Source organism: Equus caballus, chromosome 23 (genome assembly GCF_041296265.1).
Source record: "Equus caballus isolate H_3958 breed thoroughbred chromosome 23, TB-T2T, whole genome shotgun sequence".
NCBI lineage: Eukaryota > Metazoa > Chordata > Mammalia > Perissodactyla > Equidae > Equus > Equus caballus.
Genome location: NC_091706.1, coordinates 57,912,886 through 57,937,752, shown reverse-complemented (window position 1 = coordinate 57,937,752; position 24,867 = coordinate 57,912,886). Strand labels below are relative to the sequence as shown.

Here is a 24,867-nt window from a genome sequence, read left to right as displayed (position 1 = left end):
GATGGCGCACACAGAAAAAAGACCATGTGAGGACACAGCGAGAAGGCAGCCCTCTGCAAGCCCAGGAGAGAGGCCTCAGAAGAAACCAAGCCTGCAGACACCATGATCTTCCACTTCCAGCTTCCAGAACTGTGAGAAACACGTTTCTATTGTTTAAGCCAGCCGGTGTGGTACTTTGTTACGGCAGCCTGAGCAGACTAATATAAATCTATATGTATATAAATTTCCTGGTGAAATTTGCCCCCCAAACTTTTTATTTTGGAAAACTTCAAATATATGTAAAACTTGAGAGAATGTTATAATGAACATCCATATACTCCCACCTAAATTCGCAACATTAACATTTTGCCATTTTTGCTCGCTCTCTGTTGTCATTTTTCCCCTGGAGCCGTTTGTGTTAGTCTACTAGGGCTGCCATAGCAAAGTACCACGGACTGGCTGGTTTAAGCAACAGAAATTTGTTTTCTCACAGTACTGGGGGCTGGAAGTCCAAGGTCAAGGTGTCAGCAGGTTTGGTTTCCCCTGAGGCTTCTCCTTGTCTTGCACATAGCCACCTGCTTGCTGCATCTTCACGTGGTGGTGGTTCTGTGCGTGTGCACCCCTGGTGTCTTTCCCTGTGTCTCTGTATAATCTCATTTTATAAGGACACCAGTCAGATTGCATTAGGGCTTACCATAATGGCTTTATTTTAACTTAATTACCTGGTTAAGGGCCCTACCTCCAAAACAGACACATTCTGAAGTACTGGAGATAGGACTTCAACACATGAATTTTGGTGGGAAGGTTGACACAGTTCAACCCATAAACCATTTAAAACTAAGTCACAGGTGTCGTAACGTTTCATGCCTAAACAATTCAGTATGCACTTCCTGAAAATAAGGACAGTCTCCTACGTAGCCACAATACCATCATCACTCTTAAGAAAATAAACAGTAATTCAAATAATGTCATCCAATATATTGTCCATATAAAATTTCCCCACTTGCTAAAAAAATCTTTTATAGTATATTTATTTAAATTAATTAACTGATTGATTCTGATCCAGGATCCAGTTAGAGTTCATGTGTTCCATTTGATTGTTAGTTAGCATCACAAAGTTGAGGGTTTTTTCCCTTAAAGATTGGCACCTGAGCTAACAACTGTTGCCAATCTTCTTCTTTTTTTGTTTTCCTCCTGCTTTAACGCCCCAAATCCCCCCAGTACATAGTTGTATATTTTAGTTGTGGGTCCTTCTAGCTGTGGCATGTGGGATGCTGCCTTAGCGTGGCCCGATGAGTGGTGCCTTGTCTGCTCCTAGGATCCGAACCAGCAAAACCCTGGGCCTCCGAAGTGGAGCGTGTGAACTTAAGAACTTGGCGATGGGGCTGGCCCCACAAAGTTGAGTTTTAAAGGGAAGATTGCAAATTGAGAGATAAAAGCTTAGTGACTAGCCCAAGAACTTAGTTCACGTCTTAAAGGAATTAGAAAAATAACAGACCAAAAGGAACTTGGCAAAATGAAACAAAGGCAAACGTTAAAACTGAAGAAACAGAAAAAAGAAAAAAAATAAATAAATCTGTAAACTTGGTCTTTGTAAAGACCAGAACATAGATAAACTCCTCTTGGATCTGATTAAGGGAATAAGTGGAGAGCAATTACTATCGAGATTAGGAAGGAAGAAGGACACAGTACCATAGATATGTGCGAATTTAAGAGAATATGGAGGATCCACCTACAGTATTGTATGAAAAAACTTGAAACCAACAAATGGTTTTCTGTCAAAATACAAATTAACCAAATTGACTCCTCCCCAAAGTGGAAAACTTGAAGAGATTAACAAAGCAGAAATCAGAAAGATAAGTAAAGATCTGTTGAAAAAGCTCTGAGACAAGGTGGATTCACATCTGAGTTATTACTTACATGGGTCAATACATGTAATTTCTTTACAGCTAATAAAACACTCAATAAATGCCATCTGTTATTATTTTCAAAGAGATTCCACCTGTGTTATTTAAATTAGTCCAGGCCCTAGGAAAAGATGAAAAGGTCTTCAGTTTCTTTTATGATTTCTGCATAGCTTTAATACCCAAAATCTCATGAATAGTGCCAGAAAAGTGTTTAGGGCATTATAGGCTGTCTTACTTGTGAATATAGATGTAAAAATTTTAAGTACAATATTAGCATATAGAATCCAGCAGTGTATCAAGTGAGCAATTACACTACTGACCAAGTAAGATTTACTCCAGGAATTTACAGCAGACTTAATTAGAAAGTCTGTTAGCATAATTCATATCAGTAAATTAAAGGAGAAAAATTACATGGTCACATAAGTAGATGCTAAAAAGGCCTTTGATAATATTTGGCAGTCATTTCTAATAGAAGCCGTAGGTAATAAAGATACAGTAGGAAACTACTCAGATATGATAAAGACCATCTGACCAAACTTAATTTTGCACTTTGTGAATTAAATGGAGAACTAGACAGGAAGCCTGTTATGACCGTTAATTTTCAGCATTTTCTTAGAAGTTCTAGCAAATGCAGTTAGACTGGAAAAACGGTGGTAGAGGGGGGTAATTAACTTACACGATAACTTTGGAAAAGAAATGATAAAAGTATCTCTTTCCAATTTATAAATTATAAACCTAGAACACCTGAGAGATTCTATTTTTTTTAAAAAAGACTAGAATTTGATAATATGCGCTATATATAAGATGAGCCTTAAAGAATCAACAACTTTTGGGCTGGCCTGGTGGCGCAGCAGTTAAGTTCACACGTTCCGCTTTGGCAGCCTGGGGTTCGCCAGTTCAGATCCTGGGTTCGGACCTACACACCACTTGTCAAGCCATGCTGTGGTAGGCATCCCACATATAAAGTAGAGGAAGATGGGCATGGATGTTAGCTCAGGGCCAGTCTTCCTCAGGAAAAAGAGGGGGATTGGTGGCAGATGTCAGCTCATGGCTAATCTTCCTCAAGAAAAAAAAAAAACAACAACTTTTCGCTCTTGTAGCAGAAACATTGATAAAGGGAATGTACTAGTCAGGATTTCCCAGAGAAACAGAACCAATAGGATATACGTAGATATGTAAAAGAGGAGATTTATTTTAGGAATTGCCTTATGGATGCCAAGAAGTCCCACAGTCTGCCGTCTGTAAGCTGGAGAATGAGGGAAGCCGTTGGTGTAGTTCAGTCTGGGAACGAAGGCCTGAGGGTGGCGGGTGCTGGTGGTGTAAGTCCCAGTCTGACTCCAAAAGCCCGAGAACCAGGACTGCCCATGTCGGAGGGCAGGAGAAGATGGGTGTCTCAGCTCAAGCAGAGAGAGGCCCTTCTGCCTTTTCTAGGCCAGCCCTCAAGGGATGGAATGATGCCCACCCACACTGGGGAGGGCGATCCGCTTTACTCAGTTCACCAGTTTAAATGCTAATCTCTCCTGGAAACATCGTCACAGACTCATCCAGAAATAATGGTGGGTTTTTTTTCCAGTTTTATTGAGAAGTAATTGACATACATCACTGTATAAGTTTAGGGTTATGCAGCATGATGGTTTGATTGACCAGAAATGATATTTTACCAGCTACAGCCATTCCTTAACCCAATCAAGTTGACCATAAAATTAACATCACAGGGAATTAGGAAAAGAACTTCTATTTGTAATAGCTACAAAAATTACGGCATGCTTTCAAATGCATTTAACAGGAAACTAAGGAAGAGAATCGTGAAACCTTACCAAAAGACAAAAAAACATGATTTGGAAAAAATAGAGTGCTTGTGAAATCTCTAGGGGGGAGAAGGCAGGAGGAGTTCTTAAATAAGATTTAAAACCCAGACATCATAAAATTTAAAAATCTGTGTGAAAATTTTTTTTAAAAGTTTGAATGTTAAAATATGTCATTAAAAAAGTCTGTAGCCAAACAAAAGATCTGGAAGAAATATTTGTAAGCAAGATATAGCAATCCCATTATTAGCGAGGTTGACTTCACAGCAAAAAGATTTATATGAGACATTAACGGCAGTTAATAAAATGTGAAATCTCCGAAGATGATCTAAAGTTAGGAATATATGCCTCAGATATGCTTTGTATATACAGACATATGTATATACAGTAGTCTTCCCTAATTCTGCAGTTTCACTTTCCAAGGTTTCAGTTACCTGCAGACAACCAAGGTCCGAAAATATTAAATGGAAAATTCCAGAAATAAACAATTCATAAGTTTTAAATCGTGCGACATTCTGAAGAGCGTGATGAAATCTCGAGCCATCATGCTTCGTCCTGCCAGGAGGTGAATGCTCCCTTTGTCCAGCAGATCCACGCTGTAGATGCTACCCACCCGTTAGTCACTTAGTAGCCACTTTGGTTATCAGGTCAACTGTCATGGTATCAAAGTGCTTGTATTCAGGTAACCCTTATTTTAGTTAGTAATGCCCCAAAGTGCAAGAGTAGTGATGCTGGCAATTCAGAAATGCCAGAGAAGTTACTGTTAATCCCTTACTGTGCCTAATTTATAAATTAAACTTTATCATAGGTATGTATGTATAGGAAAAAATACGGTACATCTAGGGTTCAGTACGATCTGTGGTTTCAGGCATCCACTGGGGGTCTTGGAATGTATCTCCAGAGGGTAAGGGGGGATTGCTATCTATATATTTCCTCTGTATAGCTTTCGTAAGGCAAAAACTACAAGAGTGGTGTGAAATAGGAAGAACTATGTGAGTAGTAGGAACTTGCTTTCATCTCTCTTATCTGTCTCATGTTGGATCAACTGGATGAAAAATAAACAAGGATGTTGAAGACTTAAATAAATTAATTGATATAGACCATACTCTGAAAACAAAGAATGTAATTCCTGTGGAATAGGTAAGAGGTTTGGCCATAAAACATCAATAAAGTTCTCAAAGAAAAAGCTCAGGAATCATCCTGATTTTAGAGCAGTAAACTAAAATGAACAAAGAGATTGGGGAACTTCACTACCTACAAATTTTAAAACTCAACAGCTTTTAGGTTAAAGAGAAATTATAAACTGTTTAAAAACTAACAATAAATAAAACACTAACCAGTTTTATGAGATACAGCTAAAGTGGTACTCAGAGGAAAATTTTAGCCTGAAGTGTGTATTACTAGTCCACAAATAATTAAAATAAGTGAACTAAGTATCTAATTCAAGAAGTTAGGAAAAAGAATAATAATAAACTTTAAAAAATATTGGCATACTTAATTGTGAAGGGCTGAATGCTTTCTTTCTAAGATCGGAACAAACAAGAATATTTACTCTTTCCACTCCTATTTAACAATACACTGGAAGTCCCAACAGGTCAATAAAGCAAGAAAAAGAAATAAAAAGCTTATAGATTAGAAAGGAAAAAATAAAACTGTCCCTATTTGCAGAAGACATTATGTCTTAGTCCCTTGGGGCTGCTATAACAAAATACCACAGGCTGGGTAGTTTATAAACCACAGGAATTTATTTTTTTAGTTGTAGAGACTGGAAGTCCAAGATCTGGGTGCCAACGTGGTCAGGTGAGGGCTCTGTTCTAGGTTGCAGACTTCTTATATCCTCACATGGTGGAAGGAGCTCCGAGCTCTGTGGGATCTCTTATATAAGAGCGCTAATCCCACTCATGAGGCTCCAGCCTCATGGCCTAATCACCTCCCCAAAGACCCACCTACTGATGCCATCACCTTTGAGGATTAGGATTTCAATATACGAGCTTTGTTGCGGGACGGAAACATCCAGACACTAGGATATAATCATCTATGTAAAAAATCTCAAGACTATAGAAAACTCCTAGAACACATATGGTAGACAGAATAATGACCTCCCCCCAGAGATGTCCATGTCCTAATCTCCAGAATATATGAATATGTTAGTTTACAAGGCCAAAGGGACTTTGCTGGCGTGATTAAATCAATGATTTTGAGATGGGGGGATTATCCTGGATTATCCATTTGGCACCAGTGTAATCATAAGGATCCTTATAAGAGGGAGATAAGAAGGTCAAAGGCAGCAGCAGGAGTTGGGATGTTGGAAGCATAGGTTGGAGCGATGTGCTTTGCAGAAGGACAAAGGAACCACAAGCTAAGGAATGCAGGGACCTCTTAGACGCTGGAAGACACGGAAATGGGTTCTCCCTCGCAGCTTCCAGGAGGACAGCACTACCTGCACCTTGATTCTAATGCTCTAAGACTTATTTCAGACTTCTGACTCCAGAACTGTAAGAGAATAAATCCATGTTGTTTTAAGCCGCTAAATTTGTGGTAATTTGTTGGAGTGGCAATAAAAAACTACTGCAAGGTACTTGATTACAACCTAGACATAAGCCAGAGTTACAGACTGGTTGCCTAGAGCCACAGAGATGTTTTGTTTGATCTAAACATTTAAACATTTTTCAAATGGTTTCCAACATTTAAAAACCAAGTTATACTACACCAAAATATGGATTTCTGAGTTGCTTGAAAAATCATATTGAGCAGCTTTTCCTGGGAGGGCAGAAAATTAGTTGGAGCTGAGAGTAGCTACTGTCTTTTTGTATGGGATGTATTTTTCAGCGTGCTCCATAGTACTTCATTTGCCTGAATGTTTACTGTGCAAAATATCAACAAAATGAGACTCTGGTTGAGCAGAAAATACGTTAAGGTCAAAAGTTGGTCTTGGAACCAGTTATATCAGTTTGTCCATATTTTATCAACTGAGACATAATACCTTTTTATCCCAATTTCGATAAACAAAAATAGTTTCAAATAGGTCTGCATAAAGCAACTGTTATTAAAAATACATGAAAATTTTGATATTTTCTTTTAATGGGCAGTCTTGCTTTTGTATTATCATTTTTATCAGAAAGGAAATACCATTGATACAATTGTCTTAAGAAGCTGTAAAGTGACAACTTTGAATATGAGGTATATGTATGCGTGTGTATGTGTATATGGTGTTTAATATGCCCTGTGTTCATTAATTTTCTTACAAACCTTTACAGATTTTAAGATACAGAAGTACACACAAATGTTTATGCAGAAGTAAAAAAATTCTAACATTATCTTTACAGTTTTACATTATCCCCTCACATTGCCAGCTTTATTTGTTCAAGTTATATTTATCCTCTATGGTCAGCTTTCAAATGCATGTTTTTCTTCCCAAACTCTTTTGATCGCTGCTGCTATTTAAAAGATTATTTGCTTACTTTTATTTTACCTTGCAGTAGTTCTCTTTCGCTACCAAAAACAACAAGAAAGCAGTAGTTATAAGAAATTTTTGTTTGAGTGTTAACTTATAACAGTTTTTATAAGAATGAGATTTAGCATCTATGAAGATATCATCCATAGTTTCTAAATATCTTCATTTTAGAAAGGATGAGGGATGAGATTGTCACTTTAGTTCACCTTTGGTAAGCAAATGAACAAATTTATGTTATGTTGCAGATAGTCTAAAAATTTCAGCATCTATAATTTTGCAGTGTTTTAAAACTATTAGGTGTTGTGACAAGATTTGCAAATGGTACAGATAATAACATTTGCTTAACAAGAACAACAATTTTAAGTAAATAAGGTAGTATGGAGGCCTGGAATCAGAGTGCTGTCTCCATTTGGAGATGTGCTGGGAAAGAAGCTTTGTTGTAGCTAAAATAGCACTAAAAATGAGAACAGGTATAATTTTCTTGTAATGGAGGTGATTATGCTCTAAAGAATTTGTTTATAATGACATTTAAATCTTGAATAGTGCAATAAAATAATTAGAATTGAAGTTTTATATATGAAGAATAACAACATAGAAACACTGTAGGGAAATCTTAGCAATATTGTAAAATTGCTCTAATGTATGTCTTTTTATTAATTTTAAATTAATGTGCTTTTAGTGAGTGATATTGAGGGAGATGTCAGTGGAAATGAAGCTGTATTTCCCTACAGATAATAAGCAATGTTGAGATACTATCACGGTTCTAGAAGATAAATTTAAAAAACCAGGTTCTCAAAATAAGGTATACTGCAAAGTGGGTTCTGTATGAGTGTTCTAGAACTGTTGTTCCTAGTCACTGCTACTTTCTTAGCAGAGGATGGGCGTGTTCTAAATTAGTTGTTATTTAATTCCAATTTTGGATGATTAATTTAAAAAATATTTCTAAATAGGCTTTAGAGATTTTAGGTAACAAATAAATTGAACCATTTTATATTCACTGGAATATCAAAGTTCACAAGGAATTGTTCTGTAAAGTGAGTAATTCTTTAGTAGAAGTTAACTTTAAATTTCCATTTAATTATCTGTTTTATAAATCTGCAATGTGAACACTTTTGTTTAAAATGGAATACTTGGGTATTCTTAAAATATAAATGGTTGAAAAGAGCAAGGTGGTGTCATCTAGTACTAGTTACTACTTAGAACATACTGGTTACTACTTAACAATATACTAGATTTTACTACATTGTAATAGTTAACTGTTTCTTTAATAGTCTACAAATTATTTCACCCTTCAAAACAGGAGCAGCTTCCTGTTTGCTGCTGTTTATAGTCTGGGTAGGTACTTTAGAGACAACAGAATGAAGGAGGAGCATAGTGCATAAATGTAGGGGAGTAAAAGGCTACTTTGCATTAAGATGTTTATTCTTGAAAATACTGAACTATATTCCTTTGACTTGCTCAGTTGTCTCATTGAGAGCAACAACTAGAATTGTGTGTGTGACTACTCTTCTGTTGCTGAACCCTAGCAGTGGTATGTGGTAGAACTCTGATGCTGTTCATTAGTTTAATAAAAAGCCAGAGGTTAGTAGCTACGTTAGTTTTCGGATTGAGCTGTCGTAATGCAGCTGCTTACCACCTTTTGTTTTTAATAAGGGAAAACGTTCACATCCTTTAAAAAGGGAAGATGAATTAGAGCTGTCCAGTGGGTTCAGCTCAGCTGTCATTAGATTACCGAGTTTGATTTGCTTCAATTCAAGTAAGATATATTCCTTGAATATGTATGCATACGTAACTTTCAAAGGGGTGGTGATACTCAGCCAAATGCTAAACTCACAGTAAGTGTCAATAACACCGAACTTGTTGGGCATGAAAGAATCCTCCATAAAATGCTGTTATGAAACTTCAATGGAATAAAGTATTTCAGTAAAATTTCCAATGTTCTGGAGCATTGTGTTAATGGGCAGCATAAATCTACAGTACATAAGTAAGCGTTTTTGTCAGTGGGTACAAAAATAGGCCTCAGGTAGACCCAGGACCTGAGTTGCTGGGAATGATATACTTCAGAAATTGACCTGTGATTCATCCACCCTGGAGTGTGGGGTGGTTTTATGTCAGTTACTTGTTTGTTTAACTCTATTGTGGAAAATTTCATTGCGCAGTGAATCCTTGCATACCTGTCACCAACAGTGTCCCCTCCCATATTATCTTAAACCCCCTTCTCCCAACTGCTTCCAACTTGATAACTTTGAAGCACATCTTGACCCGGTTACTTTTGAATGTTAAGTAGATAGGCCTCTCTCCAGCATCTCTAGAACATTTCTGAGAGTGGTGGGCTTGAGCCTCTCAGAGGGCTCAGAGGGGATCTTCATTTGAACTGCAATTGTGTTTCCCTGCAGGTAACTCTGAGGGACTTGGGAAGCATTGTTTTCTGGTTTTGTAACTGTTTTCTACACAAAAAAATTTTGTGTTCTTTGTATTACAGAAACCTAATTTTTAAACTGTATCTATTATGATTTTTCTGTTTGTCAGTTTACCGCCTCATCCTGCTGCTCAAGCACTGGGTTAGATGTTAGCAGATATTTTTCTTTTTTACTGCTGTTGCCTCATCACTTTTTCTTAATCACCTAACTGATTCATTCTATTAATTGCCCTTTCCATTTCATTTGAAAAGAAGTTCGCTGATGTTTCCAGTGTGCTAACCCGGTTGTTAATGACTCTTCTCTAACATGCCTGTGAATTCTCCCAGCGTTTCAGCTCTTTGCTTACCCAGTCACTCATGTTTGTTTCTAATTCAGTTATCCTAGTTGCGTAACTTAGTTAAATTTATAAATGGATGAAGTATCAATATGAAAAGAGTACTTAATTCAGTCAAATGCCTTGACAAACTCAAAGTGGAGTTGCTAAAAAGTTGTCATTTAGCTGTAGGATAACAATAAAAGTTTGGGGGGCATTGTATGAATATAAAGGGTTAGTTTTTTTGCACTCAGATTTTTGCATTTCAACAAACCAAAAATAGAAATGGTTTATCTGAGTAAGATGAGACTGAACTCTTCCATGGATTCCTGTGAAAGTTAAGGCCGTGGCCTCATAGCCAGAGATTGGTGAATAAAGGTACATTTCTATTTGATGTTAACCTAAAATGCTGAAATTATGTATGTAAGTTTTTAAGGTGTTTCCCTGTTTTAATAAAATTGTTTTTCTGGTAAGCGACATTACCTCACTGAGTTAGATAAAGGGGGGTTCAGTGTATTAGGTTTTTGGTTTTTTTAAATTATGAAAGATGTCAAGGGTTCTAAGTCGAGAGAATAGTATAATGAAACCCCCATATACCTATTCCCTAGATCTCACAATTACTACAATTTTCCATATTTGCTTCATCTATTTTCTTGAAGTATTATAAAGTGAATTACAGATATCTTGATTCTAATTATTTATATTTGAATTTCCAGAAAATGACATTTTCCCACACAGCCATGTATCTAGCGTCTGTTATTTAACAGCTTATTTATTTGAATGGTAATGCATGCACATAGTACAAAATTTTTAAAAATATTTAGTGAAAATAAGTCTCTTTTTCCTGTTTTCCATTCTCCCTTGCTGTAGGCAACCACAGTAAACCAGTTTCTTGTGTATCCTCTCAGAGATATTCCATACATTTATAAATATACGTGTGTATATTTTTTCCTTTCACACAGATGGTAGCATACTATGCAAACAGTTCCATACCTTTATCCATTTAATTTTTTCTGTATAATAGTATGTCTTGAGTTTTGTTCGACCTAGTACATAGAAGACTTCTATATATACCTGTATACTATTCCATTGTTGGATGTAGCAAAGCACAAAGTCTTTTGATGGACATTTAAGTTGTTTACTATCTTTTGTTACTAAAAATATTATGAATATCTCTCTATATAAGATCTTCTTCTGTGATTATATGTAGCATAAATACCCAGAAGTTACTTGTTGGGTCAGATGTTTAGGCATTTGAAATTTTAATAGATATTGCCATAATTGACTTACACAGAGTTTAAACCAATTTATACCCCTTCCCGGAAATATGGAGTACATTTTTATATACTTTAGCCAATTAAGTGTTATCTAAATTTTAATCCTTGTTGATCTGATAGGTAACGAGTGATATCTCATTGGAATTTAATTTGTATTCTCTTATTATGAGTGAAATTGAACATCTTTGCATGTGTCACAGAGCTACTTGAATGTTCTTTCCTGTGAACCCTTTGTCATTGATTTCCCCATTGTGTATGTATGTAGGTGGACCTCTTTGGTCTTTTTAATCCTTTGTTTGTGATATAGGTTGCAATTGTTCCTTTGCTTGTTGCTTTTCTTTCAACTTTGTTATGGCTTTTATTTTTTTTGGCATGCATAAATATTTCATGTTTATATAGTCTAATTTTATCCATCTTTTATGGTTTCTTGGTTTTGTATTATATTTAGAAAATGCTTTGTCTATTCTGAAATTATAAAAAGTATTCTTCATCCTTTTAATTTTTTTTGTTTTTTTTTAATGTTTAATTCTTTGCTTCATTTGGCATTTATTTTCGTATAAGTTTTAAGGTAGGGCTCTAAGATCCCCTTTTAATTTTCATTTTGCTGTATCCCTCTTTACAACTATCAAGGATTCACTTAGAATATTCCTTTTATAGTTCTTGATTTGACTGCTGTTATTCAGTAAATTTGTTCTGTATATTTATCTTCTATCAGCTACTTTTATCTTTTATTCCCTTTTTTGTTTTCTGTTACAAACATGTGAACTTGTACTCCCATTTTTTTTAACTTTTTATTGAGATTATGATAGTTTACAACCTTGTGAAATTTCAGTTGTACATTATTGTTTGTTAGTCGTGTTGTAGGTGCACCCCTTCACCCTTTGTGCCCACCCCCTACCTTTCCCCTGGTAGCCGCTAATCTATTCTCTTTGTCTACATGTTTAACTTCCACATACGAGTGGAGTCATACAGAGGTTGTCTTTCTTTATCTGGCTTATTTCACTTAACATAATACCCTCAAGGTCCATCCATGTTGTTGTGAATGGGACGATTTTATCCTTTTTTATGACTGAATAGTATTTCATTGTATATATATTTATATATGTATACCATATCTTCTTTGGCCAATCATCAGTTGATGAACACTTAGGTTGCTTCCATGTCTTGGCTATTTCCCTTTTTTTTTTTTTTAATGAAAAGGCAAATACATAGGCATGGTTAAGAAAATTTTTAAAATTCTTACAGTAAAAAATCGTGCAAAAAGCATACAGTTAGAAATGGTTCTTTCATACCTCTTCACTCCCAGCCCTCTCAAGGCCCTTTTTTGAGGATTATTGGTCTTTTGTTGTTGCTCAGCTCTCTTATTACTGAAATTTGCCACTTTTAAAATAGTAGCTCTTTCTTAATGATTTAATAACATATCTTAGTTTTCCAAATAAGATTTTCCTCTGCATCCTTGAGGTCAAATTCTGAGTGAAAACTGACTTTATACTTTGAGATCTATATAGCCATATGTATATGGCTGCATATAATTTTTAGGTATTACTACTTGGACAACCATTTTTGTAAGTAGTGGAAAGTCTGCCTAAATGTAAAGAGCAAGGTTTCTAGAGTTAAACTGCCTTTATTTTCAACAGCAGAACTCCACAGCTTGCTGTCTCTCTGACCTTTGGCAAGTTCCTTAACCTTCCTGGGCCTCCATTTCCTCATCTGGAGACTAGGGCTGATACTAGTCCTACCCCATAGGCTTGTGAGGACGATTAATGAGAAAAAGGCGGTAAAGTGCTTAGACTAGTACCTGTCACATGGTGAGCATTGAAGAAGATGTTGCTGTATTTGCTCTGGAATTTTTACTCTGAAGCTGTAGCAATAACTATTCCTAAAATTCTGCTTTATACTGATGAGTATTGGGGATTTTCCCCCCATTCCTTTTATGAAAGCCTAAAGAAAGCAATGAAATAATTCGTTGTGATTTTTAGTTATTGTTCTTTACTGTTACTGCATTTTTAAAAACACTTTGTTGCTTACAAGTGTCGTTTTTTCATTTACTACAAAAAATAGTTTGAGGAAACGATTGTATATATATTTTAAAGCATAGAAGGATTTTTCTCACACATGAGATCAGTTTGTTATATTGACATGCCTCTCTATAAGAAACTCACTTCTCTTAGACATACATGTATGATAAAGAGCTGACTGTGCTTTTAGGCTGGTAAAGGGTAATAAATTGGTTATCTGTACCCCACTGTGTTCTTCTGTCCTTTATAAAATGCTATTAGGCTATAATACTTAAGTAGACTATTCTTCATAATAAGGGAAGTTTATCAGAAATAACAGGATATGTTTTTCAGAACACTTTCACAGAAAGTAGTGCTAATCATTGACAACATCATGACCTAATGCTTAGATAGAACTCCACATTCAAAGTAGGATGTTTGCACCTTTAAATGCACTTACAGAGTGATCTCATGCTAGTTTAGAAACGGGAAAGGACTTGAGATCATAGGAATATAAGAACAGAACAAAGAGGAGATAGCATTTTGATTTCTTTCCACTTTTAGATAGAATAGAGAGCCCCCTATTTAGGGAATTGCCTATTCAGAAAAACTTGGACTCACAGGGGGCAGTTTATACAATGAATCTTTAGAGAATTATGGATCAGAGAAAGAAACTGGGGTATGGTAACTGTGATTCTTTGAATTATATTTTTTGGGGAAACTAAATGGAGATAAGGGTTAGATTTTACTGTCAGAGGATGCTGAGGGACACAGTAGAGCTGTGGGTTTATTTGCTGTTTGGAAAGGTCCTATGATAAAAATTAAGATTGCTTTGCCTCATTCCATAGTGTTTGAAGGTTACAGTAGACGACTATATCATTTCATATTTCTGAAGTTGTTCTAAGACTTTTCTGGTACCCCAACTAAAAAAAAAAAGATTTAAGATATAATCTAGATACAATAAAATTTATCTTTTTTACTTTGTAGGTCTTTGAGTTTGGACAAGTGGATGGTAATTTATCTACCACCACAATCACAATGTAGAACATTCTATCACACCAAAAATTTCTCTCCATGGCTCTTAGTAGTCAGTTCCTTCTCCCATCCCCAACCACTGATCTGATTTCTTTCCTTGTATTTTTTTCAGAATGTTGTCTAGATGGAATAATACTGTATGTAGCGTTTTGAGTCTGGCTTCATTGACTTAGCATAATGCATTTGAGACTCGTTCACATCGTCATGTGTATCAGTAGTTCCTTCCTTTTTATTGCTGAGTAGTTACTGTCCCACTGGGTAAATGTGTCATCATTTGTTTATTCATTCCCCAACTGAGGTAATCTTGTAGGCAGAATAACGACCCTCCGAAATGTTTACACTCTCATCTCCAGAATCTGAGAATCTATTATTTTATATTACAAAAGGGATTTTGAAGACTTGGTTAAGGTTAGGGACTTGGAGATGGGCAGATTATGCTGGATTGTCCCAGTTATTCCAGTTAAATCACGTGAGTTCTTAGGAGTGGAAGAGGAAGACAGAAGAGCAGGTTAGACAGATGTGATGGGAGAAGGCCTGGGCTAGAACCTGAGTGATGCTCAGCTTCCAGCCAGAAGGAAAATAGGGACTTTGGTCGTACAACCCCAGGGAACTGAATTCTGCCAACAATCCAAATGAATGGGAAATGAATTCTCCCCTCGAGTCTCCGGAAAGAAACGCAGCCTGCGGACACTCTGACTTTGGTCTGGTGAGGCCCATACCAGCCTTCTATCCTACAGAACTGCAGCACAATACATTTATGTTGATGTTTTAAACCACCACGTTTGTGGTAATTTGTTACAGCAGCAGTAGAAAACTACTAACGGGACATTTGAGTAGCTTACAGTTTATGGTGATTTCAGGTAAAGCCACTATAAACATTCACGTACAGGTTTTTGTGTGAACATAAGCTTTTCATTTTACTTGGTCTCACTCCTAGGAGTGGGATTGCTGGGTCACGTCTGCATCCTCGCTGATCCTTTGTGGGAGAGTTCCCTTTGTGAGCTGTTTTGATTTTAGTCATTCCAATATATGTGAGGTGTTATCGCATTGTGGTTTTAATTTGCATTTCCTTAATAACTAATGATGTTAAGCATCTATTATTATGTTTATTTGCCATCTGTATATCTTCCTTGATCAAGTGACTTAATTTTTTTAACTTACTTTTTAAACTCAGTTCTTTGTTTTCCTATTGTGATTTGAGAGCTCTTTATATATTCTGGATACAAGTCCTTTTTCAGATATGTGGCTTGCAAATATTTTCTCCCAGTCTATGGCGTGTCTTTCATTCTCTTGATGTCTCTTTAGAAGAGCAGAAGTTTTAAATTTTGGTGAAATCCAACTTAGTTATTTTTATTTATGAATCATGCTTTTGGTGAAATCTTTGCTAAACCCAAGGTCACAAAGGTTTTTTCCTGTCTTCTAGAAGTTTTATAGGTTTACGTATTTTAGGTCTGTGATTCATTTTGAGTTAATATTTGTATATGCAGGATATGGATTGAAAATCATATCCATGTGGATATCCAGTTGTACCAGCACAGTTTGTTCAGAAAATACCATTTTTCCATTGAATTGCCTTTTCACGTCTGCTGAAAATCAACGGACCATATATGTATGGGTCTATTTCTAACCTCTGTTCTGTTCTGTTCATCTGCATGTTTATTCTTTCTCGAATGCCACTGTCTTGATTCTTGTGGTTGTGTAGTCTTGAAATCTGATGGTGTGCCATCTTCACCTTTGTTGTTCTTTTTCAGAATTCTTTTGGCTGCTCTGGTTTCTTTGCCTGTCTCTTATTTTTAGTAGTAGAAAGTTCATAGGAAGTAGACTGGCTTCATTCAGCCTCCATTTTTACTCCTAGGAGAGTGGAGAGAATTGAGGATTATATCTTTTGTTATGCCAGTTTGTCTGATTCTTAGTCAGCTGATTTTTGCCAAAAGGGGAAGAATCCACCCGGTTTGGTCCTGTTTCTTTCTCCTTCTATTGAGATATCTTCCGGTATTTTTCATTTGGACAAGAAATTGACTTTTTTCTTTCTGTTTAGAAATATGTTTTAAACCTTCAGTAATTCACTTGTATGGTTGTTCTTGACTAAATTTCACAGATCTCCCCCAATGTATTTTACTTTGATTTAGAAAACAAATTCACTGAGTTATAAGAAAGGATCCAGAGTGGAACTGTATTTGGGGTATAGGAAAGTTGGACTGATGCTGGTTTGAGAACTTAATTCCCAGGGATAGCAGGTACAGGGCTCTCTTGTAATTCAAGGCCAACATTGTATATTAAGCTGTTTTAAGAAGGAACATTGCAGATGGGAGAAAGGAATTAAAAAAATAAAAACAGGCTTTTTTTTTCCCTTAACGGAGAGGAATACAGAAGTCATTGCAAGATTCTTAACCCAAACCAACCCCCATTTTTCTCTCTTCAGTTGTTAGAAAATTCTTACATAGTTTTTAATTGTTTGATAGGAGTATTTAAATGTCATTTAAGTATAAGTTGGAATTTTTTAAATTTTCCTAACTCTGAGTATGTCTTATCATCTAGGGCTAGACATTTTTTATTTTCATAAAACGAGAAATAAAAACACATCATATGCAGTCTGTTGTAGTTTTCTTACACTTTAAGATGTTTCCTTTTTTGTAGATATTTTGCCTTTCATGCTCTTTGTTGAAGATCTTTAAATTATGTTAGAGAACTCTGAATGTATATGATAATTTTAGTCAAAGTCTACTTGGAACTAAATTTCCTTTCTTGGAAAAATTAACTAGTATGGGTTTTAAACTTCCAGACTATTTTCTGGAGTTTTTTCTGATTTCAGGTAATACTGATGTAAAAGCACCTGGCTTTCCACTTTTCAGCCACCAGGTGGTGTACTGCCCCCACTGTCTGAAATTGTGATGGCACCTTTCTCCAATAGCCTGATCAAACCCAACGTAAAATAAAACAGAACGTTATAAAAGTTCACTTCAGGCACTAAAGAAATTGTTTTTCTATAAACATAGTCGTTATAAAGGGCTCTGATTTTATTTGAAGGGGACCCAAGAGGCTTTCACAGAGAAAATAAAGTTATACTTTTTACTGCATTATTATTAATTAAAAATTTTCATTCGGAAATAATTTCAGATTTATTAAAATGTTGCAAGAATAAGAATAGTACAAGAAACATCCATATATGTTTTGCCTAGATTTACCTATTATTAACATTTTACCCCATTTGCACACTTTTTCTTTATATACACTTGTATTTGTTTCTGAGACATTGGAAGCTAAGTTACATACATCATGGCACTTTACCCCTAAGTACTACGTTGTGTTTTTCCTAAGGATCGCAATATTTGTTTTTATCTAACCACAGTACAGTGTCAACTTCAGTAAATTCAACCTTAGTAAGTTTGACATTGATAACAGTACTTTTATCCAGTCTGCCACCAGTATTTCTGTTTGTCATTTGACTCAGTAATGTCCTTTATAACATTTTTGCTTCTTCCGTTCAGCAGCCTCGAGTCAATTATAGCATTTCATTGTCATGGCTCTGTAGCCTCCTTTAAACTGGAATATTTTCACAGCCTTTCTTTGTCTTTTATAACGTTGGCCCTGAACTCACCTCCCTCTTTTTAATAGAACATTACTCACTTCCATTTTGTATTTGTCTGAGGATTCCTCCTGACACAGGGTATACATTCTCTGCTATGATATTGCGTGGGTGATGTTGTGTCCTTTTTAGGGTGTTATATGCCCGAGGTCCTTTTATGGTGATGTTACATTGTTTTTTGTGAGTTTAGATGTATGTGTTTAGAAGAATTAAGTGCCGTTCAAGGACATGTAAGAGCAAACAAACATTTTTCTAAAGGAAGAGACTTAGTAATGTTCCCAGTAGGTAAAATCTAATTTGACTGTAGGCTCGAGGTAGCACATTTTAACTTTATTCCTTGCAAAGCCCTTAATGTGGCATGTTGGTATTTAATCTGTCCCTGAATTGCTAAGGAGTATTGTTGATATCCTCCTTGGGATCTGCCAGTCATTCTGGTGAAAGAATAAAATCTGACTAGGTGGCATTAGACAGAAAGAAGTATTAAAAATGGAGATATCTCAATTGTAAATCTCTCAGATGTTATAATTTTGTAGTCTCTATTTGAGTTTGTGCTTGTATTAGTAAAGTTTTAATAAAAAACACACATTTAATGCCAGATATATTGACTGGCAAGAATATTGTGTACTTCTTAAAGAAATGATCATGAGTCTTTATCCTTTCATTGTTTGAGGGATTTACTGTTAAGTGGATAGAAAAAATTTTGTGAATGGAAAATTTCCTAAATACTTCTAGTATGTTAGTCTTAGCACATGTATAAAAATTCTCAGAAGGCAATACATACTTATTTTAAAGAAAATAGTCATTTTGAATATTTGCAACTAATTAATTTCTTGACTTTTGCTGAAAAGTATTTGTAACATCAATGTTTAGATGGTTTAATGCCCTCTAAGAAAGAGTATTAGCTTAGTTTGCAGCTCTATTGCAGAACATGGTGAATCAAAACTTTTTTATGGCGTGATCTTACACTTAATCCATTTACTTGGATTGCATATGTATATTACATATAAAATATGTATTCCCACATACTGTAGACATCAAAGTATTTGAAGTATGAAATTAGATGAATATAAAATAATTTGAATGCCAAAGTGCCCATTAAATTTAACAGTTGAGCTTGAAAAATTATTGGATTTTTCTGTGAGTGATGATTTCTCCTATCAGCTACCCTGCAGAGTATTGGAAGGGAGAAAAAACTACCTCTATATTCCTTCCAGGTTTGCCTCTTTATTTTACAAGGAAATATACTACTTAAATTGGCAATAGTTTATAGCTGCTGCTTCTGACATTTGTATACATGCTTCAGAGTTTCCAGAGTGCACTACATGGTACCCTGGGGTCTTAGGAAAATTCAGTGTCTCTCCAAGTGTCTAACTTAATTGTAGCTACCTGAGCAATAAGTATTATTTGATTGAATATAGTTTTAAAAATTGTTTTTATTTATTTTTATTTCTCAGACAAGACATCTGTATAGATTCTACTTCATCCCTGAGAGAGAACAAGCAAGCTGACAATTTGGAATTAAAACAAGGTATGAATCAAGTACTTAATTTTTATATAACATTTACCTGAAGCTTATAAGCATTTTACCAGTAATCAATTTTCAGAGTGTTCCAGTTTGCCCCCATTTTACAGGTAGGGAAACAGAATAATTTATTTGGTTCAAGATCAAAAGAGTAAAGAATACATCCTTTATTTGATGACTCCTTTAGCTATTGGGGGTGGTTCTGCCTTAGTGATGTATAGTTTCAGATGTCACCAGAAAGTTGTGGTCTTGAATAGTTTTAACTCAGTAATCTCTATTATATATCCTCAGCTGCAAGATTTTGGAGGTGTGTTAACTGGGTAGCTTTGGGTTGTATGTGGAAAAAATAAGTTTTATAGGAAAACTGTTTTCCTCTTTTTTTTTACAGAGAGATTTTGTCCTCGTATACTTTCTTCCTTATTTATTGTTTCCTATAAATCAGTGGTTTTTGACATTGCCAGCTAACGGAAGAAAGTTGAAATTTGTAATTTATTCAAGTCAAGCAGATGAATAGGGCTAATCTTTTTAATGTCTTTTGTTCTTTTGTAAAGATTGGCACCTGAGCTAACAACTGTTGCCAGTCTTCCTTTTTTTTTTTTTGCTTTTTCTCCCCAAATCCCCCTAGTACATAGTTGTACATTTGCGTATTTTAGTTGTGAGTCCTTCTAGTTGTTTCATGTGGGACGCTGCCTCAGCATGGCCTGGTGAGCGAGGCCATGTCCGTGCCCAAGATCTGAACCGGCAAGACCCTGGGCCGCCGAAGCGGAGCGTGCAAACTTAACCACTCGGCCATGGGGCCATTGATGTCTTTTTTGTTTCTTCTCATCCTAGTACTGAAAATCAAATGTAAATAAATTTTTATTAGTTACTCAGAGACCAACTCACATTTTTTCTTTTTCCTGATAAAATTACTTCAGAGCAGTGAGAATCTGTTGAAGCCAAGAGAGTTGTGTTATTTATTCTGGAAGCAGCTAATCTTCAATGGCTTAGAATAGTTTCTCTGAAACTTGAGTCATAGGAACTCATTTGGTAGAGAGAAGCAGGCCATCCATTTATTTAGGCAGAATTTCTTTTTTTAAACTGGTATGTATTACTAATAGTTAATTAACAAAGTGAAGGAAAGTTGGATAGTTAAGTTTGTGATTCATTCAATTTATATGTAGAAAGAGCAAAATCTAGGTTTTCTGTAATTCTACTTCTGTGCTCTGTGGTTTATAAATATTTCTGATACTTTTGAGAATTCTAATGCTTTTCAGAAGTCCTGTTGTGTTAGCCTCTTAAATAACCAGGCAAGATTATATCTTTGTATTCTGACTGCTTCTGAGCACCCCCCACAGACATAAACTCAGATTCGTAGTTTCATTTACGTTTATTTGTCACATATAATACATGGTAAGCACTCATGGTTTTCATATGATGTAGTCGTGGTCATGTGACTCTTGCACCCCATGTATAAGAACAGTACTGCTGTTGTTTCTGCCTTTGTTTCTACGCTGCATCAAAGGAGCAGGCAGTGTGGAGAGTATGCTATTCGATCATCTGAAGAGAGAAAAATGTCATAGAAAGGATGGAAAAGGCTGGAATGGGCAGCTTGCTTCCACTTCCTAGGGAAAAAGGAACAGAGACCTCGTTGTCCAGATTGCCAGTGCTGCCCTCTAAGAGAAGAGGTTTTCCTGCTCCCATGTTCAGGCACCCGGTGCTCCTTGGAGCTCCCTTCACAGTGTCATCAGCCTAGCTTGCTGTGATTTTCTTAGGGCAACTTCAGTCATTTGAGAACTAACCAGGGAGGCAAAGAGGAGGAAAAAAGAGCTCAGGGTAGCCAGGTATCACAAAGCGCAGGTCTTTTATACTTTGGGGACTTGAGAGACTTCTCCTAGGCTCTCACCGAGGTGGCAGAAATATCAAGAACACACTGGCATCAAGAAGCAACAGCCAGCAGAGGTGCGAAAACATAAGATCGAGCACTGCAGTACCATTGTGCAGTGTACTTCATGTTCATGTTGGACTAAATCTGTGGGAAATGGTTAAGTTCCAGCTCTTTTTGTAAGAAAGCAGGGAAGTAAGTGAAGTCTTTTAGAAACATGTCTATAAAAATGGTTAAAGTATAAAATGGTTTGTTGCATAATGGGATAAACATAAGTTATCTAGAAGATTCAATTGTGTAGAACATCTTCCAGATAAATATCAGTGTATCAGAAAATCTGAACCAGATAGTAAGAAACTTGCCTTGAGTCACCCAGGCAGCTGAGGTATGCCAGGAAATAGAAATCCTGGTAGGCTCAGTAAAGATTATTGCCTTTTTTCTAAATGAACTAATATTGTCTTTTTAATATGCAAAACTTTCAAAATCGATTTAATATTATCTCTAACTTTTCTTGCATAGCTAGCTATTCTTGGTCACAGTGAGCTCAATAAAAACAATATAATGCTCCTTGTGAATGCATAGTCATTTTATTTAATGACTTGACTATGTAAGAAAATTCATCAAAGCTTATTTAGTACTAAAGTAAGCCTTTGTTCAGTGGACCAAAATGTAAAGCAGCACTGAATTTTCTGTTTGCTCTTCTAGAATAAAATAAATTTTATTATATGACCTATTGATGGTGTATGATACTGACAAGTTATTTAAATTATATTTTCAGTTTTTTCAGCTTCTCTGCTAAAATATTCAATATTGAGATATATTAACTATGAATTACTTAGATTGAAATTGGCATTTCTTTGTCTAGTACTGGTTTTGTTCATCTTGTTGATGGGAAATATCATTTATGACACTACCTGCACTGAAGATGAGTATCAGAGTGTACTCTAGCTTCTCTCACCCCTTCATAATGGACTAGTGCCTGAAGGGCTGCCTTCACTGGGAACATTATTTAAATGTGAATATAATCTCTTGGTTGATTGATTGGTACTGTAGTAAAATAGAAGCTCTTCTGTTAGCATTAGCTTCCTAAGTCATTCATTTTTAGCAAGAGGGCAGTTGTGTAAGAAACAGCAGTTACAATTTTGCCCTAAAGATGCACAGCTGTGTTTGTGTGCATGGGCACATACACATATGCGATCCTGAGATCTTATGTTAATTTCCTGGGGGATTTCAGGCTTGAATTATTGAAAGGTTTAACTCAGCTTTTAAAATAAGAATGGTTTACACAAATTTTCTAAATAGGTCATTTGTGCCATAGTTTAAAAAAATGAGCACTGCTATTTGTCAAAGGTATTTAATTTTTAGAAAATATTTTTAAAATATCAAAAAAATCTCTATTATTATTAAATTCTCTTCCTATATATTTATCTATAAATAAGAAAATTTGCTTAAGACATTAAGTAGTGAAATAATGTCTATTAAAATTGTTTCTTTAAAGTTTACATCTGGGGATATGTGTAATTTTGCAAATTATTCTCCTTTGTAACTTCAAGAATTAAGCTGTTATGTTTGCATTACTTCTTGGATAAAATAGATAAAGTTGTCATTAGACATATTTTGGTTCCATTTTTGTATTTCAAATAATCAGAAATAGAAAATACAGTGGGCTGCCTTCTGAGTGGTTCCTGTTGCTGAAGATTTTTGAACATAGTTTACGTTAACCACCACTTGGTGGTGCTGTTGTCGAGCAGATTCAAGCAATGTTTGGGCGTTTGGCCCTGATCTTGAAGTTCCTTTTTAGCTGTCAGATTTTGTAAAGACCAGCGCCTAGAGCAGTGTCTGCGCTTGGGAAGAATGCTTAATAACTGTTTTCTTAAGTTGTTTAATGGAAGCAGAGTGAAATATACAATTTTTTTTCTCTCTTTACATTTTTTGTTCTATTAGAGGAAAAGAGAAGATGCTTGATTTAGTCTTTAAGCTCTATCATGGTTCCTTGAAATGCATTCATTTGAATACGGTCATAAACATAAATAGTGTAACCATATGGTATCTAAAATGATAAAAATCAATAAGACATTTACTACATCTTACTCTGAGTCTTTTACATTAGCTTGCTCGTGAAAATTATTCTTTCCTTCTATTAGAGAAAGATAAGCAAGCATACCAAAAATATGCACAGTTTTGCTGTGGTTAGGCTCAAATCTTGCCACTTTTTTAAAAAAAAAAATAATGTAGTTGCCTCATGCAATTATGTTTTGGTTTTCTGGTTCACAAGTTAGTGAATAATAGACAGCTTTAAAAATTATCTTGTTAACAAGAGCTTCAAGAAGTTGAAAGGTAGACTTTAATAGGGTAAAAATGTTTATCAGTGGTTAAACTATGTGATGAAAGTTTAGAATAGATATTTTCTATGTGCTTCTTTCAGCCTTTCAGACTAGAGTCACCAAAGTGTGATTATACATACTCCCAGAAAATGCAGGAAGAAAATACCAGAACTTCTAAAGTAAATTTCTGATTATATGTATATTATCACAATAGTATGTATTAATTTATTGTACTAGTACATATTAATTTATAAGTAAATAAAAAGTACTTATAGGTACTGGAACAGACACTCAAAAATGTTTTCTTTCATAGGTTTATATAGATGATGAACTTGAGAGACCACTCTTTTAGGCTATGATAAGGAATTGGTGATGGCCATATCTTATTCACTCATTACTTCTAAAAAATTAAGTGTGATAGATTTTTGCCATCATAGCACAAAGGTTTTGAATATAAAACTGTATGAGACCTTTCGAATTCTTAAAATGGAAAAATCCAAGTAATTTTTGTTCCCGTTGCTATTGTTGTTCTAAGGTTTTACTGCACCGGGAGAAGCAAAAGTGGGTAAATGGAGGGACTAGAGTCAGAACGAATGAAGAAAGGAATTTGCAGTTCAAAAGGAGATGAGTTTACTGGAAGAACTTCACAGCCATAGCTGAAGGAATACATGCAAGTTATAAAAACTTGAAAAAATAATAAGAAAAATGCCATCAGGGACTTTCATTGCTTTGTAAAGGAGAAGAGAGTGAAGATCATCAGTTAATCAAGCAGCATCTGTAGGCCAGCAGTTTCACATGCCTGCTCTGTCTGTTACCGTAGAAATCTCTGGATTGGCAGGTGAACTCTGTGCTGCCTCTTTCTTTGAAGACCTAAACTGCAGGCATGGATGTTAGCGAGCTGTGGGGAGACTGAAAGGAAAGGGTTTTGAGGCTGTCTGGAGTGGGAAATAGCGGGTAGAAACACATGTGTACCACTAATTTGTTCTCAAAGTTTGAGGCTAATTCCTTTCTTCCTAGCCCGTGATTATCTCCTTGACTGGCTCTAACAAAGGAGTATTCACAGAATACAGCTTCTCAACACAAGTTAACTTCTTTAAAGGATTTTTAAAAAACCCGTTGTGGGGAAAGGATATCTAGTTCAGCAGTTGGTGAAGGAAAAAGAGGTTGTGGTATAACCACTAGTGTGACTTAAGAATTTACATTTCTTTTCTCATTCCTTTGAGCTTTTTCACAAGTTATTACCAGCAGTGACACCAAACAGAATGCTCCCTGCTTTTTAATTTTTCTCTTTCTGTGAGTGGTAGTTGAATGAAAGGGTGAAAATTACATTTTGTATGGCGGATTAGCCCTCACTGTTTCTGTACATTTTGAGGGCCCCTCTGTT

The 24,867-nt window shown here is 35.6% G+C and overlaps 1 protein-coding gene across 1 annotated transcript in view; it reads left to right on the top strand.

Annotated features, from left to right (window-relative positions):
• The window catches only part of CAAP1 (caspase activity and apoptosis inhibitor 1), a 52,617-nt gene that overhangs the window by 11,372 nt on the left and 16,378 nt on the right, over nucleotides 1-24,867 (top strand). Inside the window, exon 5 of the mRNA XM_005605041.4 lies at nucleotides 19,228-19,301. Within this exon, the coding sequence (XP_005605098.2) occupies nucleotides 19,228-19,301 (74 nt within the window). The remainder of the gene's footprint in view (nucleotides 1-19,227; nucleotides 19,302-24,867) is intronic.